General features: G+C 37.7%; 1 protein-coding gene across 1 annotated transcript; it reads right to left on the bottom strand.

Moving 5' to 3' along the window:
• Positions 1-10,755, bottom strand: LOC120636335 (ER degradation-enhancing alpha-mannosidase-like protein 3). Its single transcript, XM_039907766.1, has 10 exons — positions 10,411-10,755; positions 9,224-9,370; positions 8,569-8,721; positions 7,647-7,800; positions 6,655-6,824; positions 6,256-6,477; positions 5,700-5,865; positions 3,620-4,005; positions 2,410-2,611; positions 1-924 (listed from the first exon to the last, which is right to left on the bottom strand). Exons 1-10 carry the CDS (start codon positions 10,515-10,517, stop codon positions 103-105), a joined length of 2,529 nt encoding a protein of 842 aa, XP_039763700.1. The 5' UTR covers positions 10,518-10,755; the 3' UTR covers positions 1-102.
• Positions 10,756-11,725: the final 970 nt, after the last annotated feature.

Below are 11,725 nucleotides of genomic sequence, written 5' to 3'. Positions count from 1 at the left end.
TAAATTGCACGTTAGTGTATTGTTGTAAAAATACAATATTATATACATTTCATAAAATGTTCGGGAACACTTTTTACTTATGTTCAATTGTTCACTAGCGTGTCAGAAATCCCCGAACTCATTATTCTCTGATATCTCCTCTTTCACATCCTTACTGGCTGTTGAAAAGTTCAGATCGCATGATGTCTCCCCATTAACTAATTTATCTCTAGGCACGTAAAAGTCTTGACTGCTATCGATATACGCCTTAATAGACGGCTCTTCGTTGGCAGATAATTCAAATTGTACTACGAGTTTACTAAGAACTTTTCGCAAGTGATTTAAGGATTCCTTATCGTCCGGCTCAATTTTCGCATTAGTAACGGGTTCGCAGCTTTCGTTGTCGCACTGGTTCTCGTACTCCTGCTTCAAGGAATTAAGTACGCCAATTGTTACAGAAAGGTCAGGATTTTCACTCAACGCTTGACTCAACTGGAGACCTTCCCGAGCGTAGAGAAAAATGGTTGGTATTTCGATATCGTCCTTGCCATCTCCCGACATGGCAAATAGCGCTGAGGATTCAAAGGTGGTGCTTTTCACGTTGTCCAGAATAATTGCTAAAGTTGCCCCAACCTTTTGGAGGTAGCGGGCTTTCTGTGCAAACGTGCACTGACCGCGTGTCACGATCGCAAACTTTCCGGTTACTTCGTCCCCATTTGTTATATCCTCGCAAGCGTCGATGGGACTGGCGAATGCAGGTTTCCCAACGTATCTGACAGACCCGGATATAATTTTTCCAAACTGTCCAGGTCCAGCTGGCAATATCTTATCGTTAATTTTGATTCCGGCTGCAACCACTCCGTTTTCCATGTCACCCAATGTGTTCCACTTGGACATCTCGCGCATGAACGTGAGTCCTTCGGCTGCGTCTCTTGGCGAAATAGCCTGAAGTATAACCAAAGCATTAGTCTAAAGCAACGCAATTATTAACTAAAGAGAACTTTTATTCGTATTGACGTTCAAAAGTTGAAGTAGTACGATGTGATAATATTCGTGTGATTCGAATGAATTATAAGCCACGGTCTAAACGTCTAATTGCTTTGAATGCAGACGACGGCTTAGACTTGTCTCGCTCTGGCTGTACAGAATTATCAGAACTTCTCAATAGATTCAGATTAACTGCCGTAACGTTTTGGTATGATCGGTTAACAACTACAATCAAACCACTGAACGTCAACTATACACTTATTTAGACGATTGACATGCTCGAAACGATGCTGGCACCATTGGAAATGAACAGTGCGTTTTATTTTCCAGTTGCCATTAAAGTTTACTAAGTTTCCAATTCGTTGCAGCTTGCAGGGTTGGTATGGGCATTAGGTAAGCGGGCAGCAGCTGTCATAAAAGCACACAATAAAAAGCTGTTTAGGTGGGAGGCTAAACCGCTAATTACTACCTTAGTTCATCCTTGCCCTAAGGTAGACATTTGCGGCTGGGTTTTAGGGTTCGTTGTCAAGCATCCGATTCGAGTTTGGGTTCAATAAACTACCGTACCTCTTCCAGGTCAGGACGCTTCCTCTCATCAGGATTACGGTAGTGGTCATGGACTATATTTGTTGTAAGTGGTTGTGACGATGCAGACTGCGTCGTCATAAACAAGTATCAGGAGTCCCGGACCTGGTGGCAATCGTGACAGTTCTTCTGCAGCTCGTCGGTCGTCGTAGTAACCTGGAAGAGTTATGGTAGTTTAACAAACCCATACTCTAATCGGATACCCATGGTCTAACCGGACTAAAGGTTGCGTGGCCTGGTCGCGACAAACCTAAGTAACTGATGACGCTGGTTATCTCACATCGGTTTTTAAAGTTTTTACCTGGAGGTCCAGTACAGTTCAGAGGTAAAGCAGTTTTTGGGGGGTCCAAATCTGGCCATTATGGCTAAAGTTCGTAGACATTGTAAATTGTAGTTTCACCGAAGCGAGTTGGGTGAGTTTAAATGTCCATAACCATCCGTTCTCCTGGAATGGACTTTAATTGTGGGTGCTTTTAAGCGAAATACTTGCTTGTGATAAATGGTAAGAATAAGTAAACGTATAATTTGTGAATTAGAAGTAATAATACTACTCATTTCTGAGATTACAGCCTTTTGCCAGACGGACAAAGAGACAAGTCTCCCGTAAAGAATCGAAACACTAATAGTACTATAGTCATAGTATAACCGCGCTATTAAAATACAGCTTAAAGTGTCCGCGGCAAAGGCGTGGGCACCTAAAATTTTTCTGAATCAATATTTCACTATAGAAAAACCCAAGTTAGTATAAATTTGTTTAGTCGATCTGACCTGGGACTCGAACCCAATATCTGGTAATTTGCAGTTGAAGACGCTAACCAATAGACCAACGGTGCACTGTGCTCTGTGACAAATACTTACGGTGTTGGTGGTATAGAGTAGCTGGACGCGTCCATCTGGCAATGTTAGCACAGATATGCCCATTTGGGAGAGTGCGTCGACTTGACGCGGGTCGTTAAGAGGTCGCAATCTCGCGGCCGGTCTTGCAGCCGTCGAATCTAATATTTGGCGCATCGGTTCACGAAGGTCCCCCGCTACTACGGATGACATGCTGGGACATATCCTGGGAAAAAGGGTCGTGTATCCTTGATTGGTTCACGCTTACAACGCCGGCGTAATGTTAACGGGTTATCAGGATCTTAACCGAATAAAAAAAGGAGGAATCTTCTCCTTTTTTATATTACTGTCTATTTTTTACCAACTTCACAGTTCGATCGGTATTTTATTTTTGATATTCGTTCAAGGATTTTTCCCTCAATCGTAGACCAATATTGAAAAATCATATTGTTTGAAAGGGTATGTCAAGGTAGCCCGGTAGTATATTTAACAAGTCTACATGATAAAGATAATGTATAGATAACGATAAGGATAAAATTTTATAGTCATATATTCTTAAATCAAATGAAATTGTATCTATAAATTAAACTAGCTGTTGCCCGCGACTTCGTCCGTGATTTTTCGTTTTTTTTTTTTTGGTTCAGCTCGGCAGGAGGTGAGCCAGGCTCCATACTAAAATATTCAGACCCCTTTGTTAAATTCAACATTAAATTTGTCAACTTGTAATATAACAGAAGGAAAAGACTCAAAACCGTACGGGCAGGATGTCATATCAAACACATTACCGGCCTTCTATAAGGCACAGGTCTCCTTCCGCAATGAGAAGGTGTTAGACCATAGTTTGAGGACATTATGGAGAACTCTGAGAGTAAGCATGTTATTAAATGGCACGTAACTAATTTAAGCGGTGATAGCCTTGTGGCTAGAGCTTCGCCTTCGATCCCCGTTATGTGCATTTTTAATTTAAGAAATTTAAAATATCTCTTGATATTGACAGTGAAGGACAACATCGGGAGGAAACCTGCATGCCTGAGAGGTCTCCATAACGGTCTCAAAGGTGTGCGAAGTGTGCCCATCCGCACGTGGTAGACTATGGCCTAATCCCTCCTCATTCTGAGAGGAGTCCCGTGCCCTGTAGTGGGCCGGCAATATTTCATCATCATTCATGTAGTTGATCATCATGATGATGATGAGGATCTTGATGAGGATGATGATGGACTAATACTATACTTACTTCCTGTACTTATCTTCGTCTTCATCAAAATTGAACTTTAAATATGACGCGTTACGTCCGTCTGTGGCCAAGGACAACGGCAAGAAATGAGCCTCCGTGGTCAGAACGTATTCCTCTAGTTTAAAAGGCAAGTCTTTATCTTCGCCAAACAACATGTATAGATATTTGAAAGTTTCGGCCAGTACGAAGGAGTCCATCCTGTCTTCTTGAACTCTAGTTCTCACGTCGTTTACTGCCGCATAGCCGCAAGGCACTCGAGTGTGCTGCTGCAACGCCATTAGGACCATTTTGCCAACTTGTAAGTAATGCTCGTCCCCAGTAGCACGGTGCAGAAAGTACGTTGACTCTAAGAACTCCGGGCGGAGTGGATGCTGACCCCAGTGTACCTGAGTTGATAAGTTAAGACTATAACCAGCTATTTGTCAATATAAAAACAGATACAACAGCAGAACTCTAAATAAATATATATAACGTGTAACTGAATTACGAAATAATATTGAAGCATGCATAATTATATTTCATAAGGAATCACCCTGTAAATATATTAAATCATTCAAAGTGGTTTACTTATGACAACCCTATTGAATAAGAGACCGACAGGCGCATAGTAGCTACGCTACGCGTCGCTTAAAAACGTGACAGGAGTCACATGATTTTAATTTTGCTCGTGATGTTTGCTGTATCTGATTTCTTTCAGTAAAAACTATGGCATTGGTTTACTAAAAAACTATTAGGGTTTTGTTTTCACAGATAAGTCTCAGAGACAGTACATAATGTACCTCTAAAGCCTGTGAAGTTATATTTCGGTTTTCATTTACACGTTGTAGATTACGACAATACACACATCGTGGTCTAGCCCCAAAGTAAGCGTAACTTGTGTTATGATGGTTATTGAGATTACTGATGAATAATATGTTAATAATATAAATAAATTAATAAAGACCCAGAAAGTGAACAACATTCATGATCATCACACAAACATATTCCAGTTAGTGCCATTGTAGATTTCAGAGGTTTTGTATAACTTCGGTGACCAAGTCTCACTAAGGCACAACGCGAGAGGCATGGCACAACAGCATGGTGGATCTGTTCTTCAAAAAAGGTGACAATACCTTGCTGAAGAAATACAGACCCATCTTGCTGATGAGCCATGTCTACAAGTTGTTCTCGAGAGCCATTACGAATCGTCTCGCGAATAGGTTCGACGACTTCCAGCCGTTAATAATAATAATTATCGGCCGGATAAGCCGATTTCTGAAAGGGTTCTAGTACCATAAACCACATACATACGCTGGGGCAGGGTATACAGAAGACCCAAGAGTATAACCGGCCACTTTGCTTAGCGTTTGTGGACTATGAGAAAGCCTTTGATTCGGTGAAACCTGGGCTGTGTTAAGGTCTCTGCAGAGATTTACTACCGCATTTACTACCGGTACATCCAGGTCTTACGTCCAGGTGTACGAAAACGCCACAATGTCAGTCCGTATACAGGACCACGACCAGAATCCGTATACAGGCTACGAGGCCGATCCATAAAAACAAATAATTATAAAAAAAATGGCCGTCACGGAATAACCGGCAAATTTTAAAAATCAAGGTTAATTATTTATAATTAATTGATATATATAGAAACAGTTTAATTAATATATTTTTAAAACAGAATTATTGCAAGAAAACAGAGAGAGCATGACGTCATAAGACGGCGTCACGCGTTTCGGAGTGATGGCGTACGGGTCGAGCGCGCTAATAGTTGCTTAATATCAAAATAAACTGTAATGCCCATCTTGAAGCAACCAGTATCGGGGCAGCTTGCAGTTGTAGTATTTTATCTCCTATGCTAGGGAACACTAATAGAAGCAAGCGTTATGCCATTTGCCGTGATGTCATTCTGGGCAATCTTTTTGGGATGCCGATAGAGGCGAAAACTAAATCTATGTACATACACAGTATATATATATATATATATATATATATATATATACTCTACTCTACTATACCGAACGCTTTTATAACGCGAGTTCGATGATTTTTTTTTCACCAAAAAATGGTCAACGCGCCTAAAGCAGTTTTAAATTCTCACCTGAAAGTCAGAAGTGAACGCCTCTGGTATGAAAGTGTGGCGTTGCATCACTTGATACAACATTTCGTGGGTTTCAACCGCGGGCCGTACGTCGCCGAGCATCACCTGAAGTCCTGGCCAGAACGCGAGTAAAGCGTCCATAAAGTTGCGCGATTGTAAATGGGGCCTGCAAGAAATATATTTATTTAATATCTGTCCCCCGCATTTATCAAGGTATATCCCCTTTTTTATAAAAGCGGTGATCACCCAGTGAGTAGGACTTAACTTTCAGTGGACCGAGCCAGAGTCCGAGCACCTGTAACCCTGATCACCCTTTTTATCCAATGGGAACCGTTTGTTTCTCAGCACGGCTAGCATAGGCAAGAGACAATTATCTCCCCGGGGAAAGGATACACATTTATTTTCTCCCACAGCTTTATCAACAGAGCATTGGCGCACAAGTGGAAATAATATCACAATAATATATTTGTATTTAGCCTTATATTTTGGCGATGATTTTTGGATTATTTAATCAATAAATCCAACCACTATAATAAAATAATCAAATCTCACTTACCTATGCATATGAACAGCCATCATAATTGGACCCCGGCTTATGTACTTCATAACAGCATTGTAATGTCTATTGAACCTGGCCAAGTATTTCTCGTCGCCAAGGAGTATGTACGCTTTCAAGCAGTATTCGTAGTAGGAATCGATTCCAGCACCAACACTTGAATCCTTTCGGATCCAGTCCCCATTGTGTATGTTAAGAACTGAGCCCATTAAATCGGAAGACCTTGAATCAAAATTATTTGGAATCTATAATATATAAGCAAGTTCCTAGCGTTTCCACGTTTCTATTAGTTAGTTCACTCGGCTTTTAAGGGCGGTAGAATGATATAACCTAATCTATAATTCTCGTCAAGAAAAACCTCACTAAATTTATAAATTCGAGTTAATTAAGTTAGCTTACCTATGCCTTATTGTCCACAGTCGATCCATGGCCTTGTGAGCCTTCTGCTCAAATATAGGCTGACCTGTTAGACGGGAAAGCGCTGCCATTTCTAAAACCATGGTACCAGCACAAGCTGTGCACGTCTCCCTTGACTCCGACAGACCTCTTATTCCATGCCGAAGATTAATCTGGACAAATAAATAAAGTTGCGTGTATCCGTCATAAGAAATACGTGAATTAAATGAAACTGCGAGAGGCCGGACCAATTAAGAAGGTATCAGCCAAGCAGTGGCGTGCATAGAGGGTAAGAGTTATAAAAAGTCTACCCTTCAGTATTTATAACTCATACTGGAGATTTTCTCCAAGCTAGCAACCAGAGAACCAGATTTCATGTTTTATAAGAAAATCACCCATTCACATGCTTAAAAATCATCAATAGCCTTTACAGTCACAAGCTGGGCAGGCAGGATTTGTGATTGCTGCCGTCTGTTCTAGCTCTGTTCCGTTAGTCGAGGGGTGGTGACAAGTGTATTCTGATATGCCCTGACCACACGGCCGGCTCTTTGCAAAGAATGCTCTTTTATAATTCCTAAAGCGCTTAAATAAGTTTCACATGCAAAGACAATATTGTAAGCGTGGTGACGGCAGATCAGAAAAGCCTCCCGTTGGGAGAGGCCTGACTACTACTGATAGGATATTGACTTATTATAATTAACGGCCGAAGTATACGTCCACTGCAGAAGATGGTACTTTCTGAGAGAGCGTCACCACACTCGGTCCGCCTGTCTCACACAATCCCTCCGAACCATACAAAGAAGGTCTGTTTAACGCAGGATATCTTAGGCTGCTATCTAGAAGTGATATTTCCACAAAACCATTCCCACACGCAACTTGTCCATCTTCTATGTACTTTAATGACACACAAGGGGGAAAATTCTTCTTTAGATATGGGCAGCATAACCATAGTCAGCATAAGAAAAAGTAAATTGTTTTTTTTTATTTAAACTCACACGTCCATGCGGTATGCCAGTAGAGGTATAGAACGCGGGTAGAAGTCTTCGCCCCAGATCTTCAGCCATGGTTAACAATTCGCCATTGTACCATTTTAAAACTAGTATGTCATTTTTTAACGACGTTGCCAAAACATGAGCTGATAGAAGACCTCTGAAAATTGTATAAATATATGATATGTCAGATTAATCTTCTCCAGTCTAAAAATCATAGGATCCAAGATGCTGTCAATAGCGGCTGAGCATCATTGTGTTGAAGTCCCTCTAGGACACTTTTCCATCGTCAGCAGTGAACTAATTTATACCACGAAGACATCAATAGCCTTTGGGGCTGTCTCTGAATCTATCACATGTATTGTTACTGTGAGTTGTGCAAGCTAAACATACTACTTTGTTTTGTGATCAGTGAGATTTTTTATGGTAGAATTTAATCAACCCATAGATACAAAGAACTCTTGAAGTAAAATTACAGGTCTAAAAATAGTTTTGTGATTTTTCAGGTAGGAAAATAAGTAAAAGGTTAGCCTAAATTTATATTTGTCAATTCAGTTAAGGTTGTGTTGAACAAGGGAATAAAATTTAGTCACTAACAACAAATTTGGTAGGACATGGTTAGAATTTGCTATCATCAATCTCATCTTCATTTTATCACAGAATGTTGAATATAATTGAAGAAATGAACTGTGATGAAAATACAAAAGTATCATTTTTCTATTAGCAACAGTACAATAGTTAAGAAAAACTTTGCAAGATTAAAAATACATAAATTTATAATTCTTGATTTGGAAGACCAAACATCATGACTTTGCAATCCCAAATCCAAAACAAATTTAGTGAAGTGACAACTGTAAACGTGGAACTTACACCAGGGTCCCAGAAGGTCTCTATAAAAGAGCTGGGTGCTATGGAACAGTTGACATACCCAAGCATCCGTATGTTGGTCTCAAAAACAGAAACTATGATATCATGGTCGAAAGTTACATCATTGATGACCAACTTGATGGCTCTGCTAAACTCTGCAAAATCGCCCATCACCACCAAAGTGTCTAGACTGTCCACCAGTGTTAGTGAGAAGCTGAAATAAATTATAAGAAATATCATAAAATTAACAGTTTCATTTTATTCAAATTCATTTGATTGCACTGCTTTTTTTAAATAACTTAAAATCTTTTATTTATGTAATGTAAATTTTTAAACTATAACAGACAGATTTAATGACATTTTAAAACTGAACCACAATGTTTATACAAAGGTTTATAAAAAGAAACAAATAGCAGCCATTTTAAGTAGACATTGTAAACCTAAAAACAGCAGACACACAGTCGTTATATATACAATATTAAACAGATGTACAAATAGTGTTGGAGTATTCACTATTCATGTAATAAAATTAAGTTTTATATACAATATACTTTGTGGTTCTTTGTATAGCCAAATAAATACAAGGTTATCAACAAGTCAGTAAGCAATAATAATATTTAGGAACATGAAGGTAAGCTATAATAATTGGTATTACACAACCACTCAATTAAATTTCATTGTTTTCCTTTTTACTGTATAAATATTAAAATGCTTACTTTCCAAGCACATCATCCAGATCGCCGCGGTTTGGAGTCACCCCCCTCCATCTGCCTTTACAAGTTAGAGGCATTAACTCGTCTGCTGGGTATGCATTATCCATGTACGCATCAAAGGCATGGTAGAACATACGACGGGATTGTTCCCTATAAAAAAAATCCTATTATTTTAAATATACTGTTTACAGATACAGATTTAAACTTGGTCCTGAGTGGCCTATCAGGCAGGACTGTTTACATTTTATACTAGTTCTTAATTATAAAATGAATGTGAAAGTGCTTGTTTGTTAATTATTTTTCTCCTACATTTGGCTTAACCACAAACAGCACAAACCTTGATGGAAATTTGCCAGATATATTGCTTGCATCCTGGAAATCTACTTTGTTTCTGTTCCTTCAAGTTAAGGTTAATATTCTGTATATTTGTCATGCCAATCTTTAAACCACTTTGTTGACCACTAGAACTGCCAACATATCACACAATTCAAACAACACTATATATAACATCAAATCACCTTACAATGAACACTAAGCCTAATTATGGGACACTAAGCTTAATCTGATAAATTATGGGATAAGTTTTGATTTCAATTGTTTCTATACCACCACCACCAAAACCTCAGGAGATGTTGTCTTTACAACATACCATTGCTAAGATTAAGTAATAAAGATAATATGTTGAATAGAGTTAGTGTTATGGTGTCCAAAGAACATTCAAATGTTAACTAACAAATGAACATCAGTAGCTCTTACTCCTTCCAGCTTGTTGACAGGTCATATTCACTAATGAGGTCAATTAAAACACCAGCTTAGGTTGACCTGATTACCATGTGCCATGTAGGCATAGCCATATATTTGTATGCAAACACAGCTATTAGCACACTAGTTTGGTGTTATTTATTACATGTAAAGTATTCAAATCAGCAATATTTAAATAGTTTCAGGTTTTATAGACAAGAACTAGTTTGGTGTTATTTATTAAGTTAAGACCTTTTTTTCTTTACAGTTTTATATCTTAAAGATCTTAACATCATTCCAGAAGCTTGTGCAATCAGAACCTAAGTACTTAACATAACAACATATGTATTATGATAATCAAATGAATGTTAAATGGCTAAACTAAATATGCCTCAACACTACATACTGTAGTGCTAACTTAAAACCAGGAAAAAACATTAAGGGTTTACCTTAGAAACAATCTTTCTGCTTTCGACATTCGTAATGAAGTCTCCTCAACTGTAGTTACATATCCAATTGTAAAAACAAGACTCACTAAGAAATAATAAATATACATTGTTATCTCGATATTTTCAGACTAGCACTCTGCGTGTAGCAAAAAAACATGTAATGATATTGGTATGCTCATAAATTAAATGACACTATTACAAAAAGCAATTATCCAAAACGTGAATTTTCCATCGCAAGAGATAACGATTTAACATAAAATATACGTGTATATTTTTATTGGTTGCTTTCAATTTACAAAAGATTGGACGAATAACGAATGACCACCGAATCCGAATGACATTAAAGCAACATAATATGTGCCATGCGAATGACAGATACTATAAAGGTAAACAAATTGACAGATATTAATTAGCCAAAGAGGATTCAAACTAGAAAGCTCTTTGGTTAAACATTGAAAACGTTTTTGTATCATCAATTGAAACAAAACATGGATAATACCACTGGGCGTAGAGTTTGCACATGGATTTAAAATAAAATTATAGATCGGCTATGAAAAACAAAAGTGAAACTTAGGAACAATGAATAATATTGAGAGCGAGACCGAAAATGAAATACAAATATTGTGTTTGAGAATGAGCCTTTGTGTAAAACCGCTGTAAAACAGATAGTGTTGCGCCGTGCACTGATAACCATGGTTGATATTGACAAAGTATAAGAATCACTTTTACATAGTATAAGTAATTATACAGTGCATATTATTAATTTACGAAGGTATACTAATTTACGAACCAAGTGTTACCTAGGTTTTATTTATCAAATCAAAACTTATTTATTATAAAAATATATCAAACTTTCCTTTGTCATATTTTGCAAATTTGCTTCATCTTTTTATCTAATAGTCAAATAATTTTCAAATATAAGTTTTATTAAAAAATATTTAAAATGGGATATTGCTTTCGAGTCATTATATGAAAATCTAGTAAATTTTATTCAAAATTAAAATAAAACAATTATAATTTTATGTTAAAAAGGTTAATAATTTTTGATACATTTCGGAAAATAATAAAAATGTTATATTTCCTTAAATAATTGTTAACTTTGTTAGTGTTTGGGTGTTTATCTGTATATTATAAGTATTTATGCACGCGTATATTCATAACACAACACAAGCTACGCTTGCTTTGGGCCGGGCAGGATGGCGATGTGTGTTTCTTCGTAGTATATATTTTATATTTATTTGTTTATTGCACTTTTATAGAAAAACATTTCAATGGAATATACCTGCCAATTTTTGAGGGTTTTCTTTTCTTGATT

This window comes from Pararge aegeria, chromosome Z, assembly GCF_905163445.1.
Source record: "Pararge aegeria chromosome Z, ilParAegt1.1, whole genome shotgun sequence".
NCBI classification, from domain to species: Eukaryota; Metazoa; Arthropoda; class Insecta; order Lepidoptera; family Nymphalidae; genus Pararge; species Pararge aegeria.
The sequence above is the reverse complement of the archived record's forward strand: the minus strand, read 5'-3'. Positions and strand labels throughout refer to the sequence as shown.

Coding starts and splice junctions, on each gene's coding strand:
- LOC120636335 (XM_039907766.1), bottom strand. CDS start 10,517: ATGTATATTTATTATTTCTTAGTGAGTCTTGTTTTTACAATTGGATAT. Junction 8,722..9,223: donor CTGGATGATGTGCTTGGAAA/GTAAGCATTTTA, acceptor AATTTATTTCAG/CTTCTCACTAACACTGGTGG. Junction 4,006..5,699: donor CGTTCACTTCTGACTTTCAG/GTGAGAATTTAA, acceptor TTATCAACTCAG/GTACACTGGGGTCAGCATCC.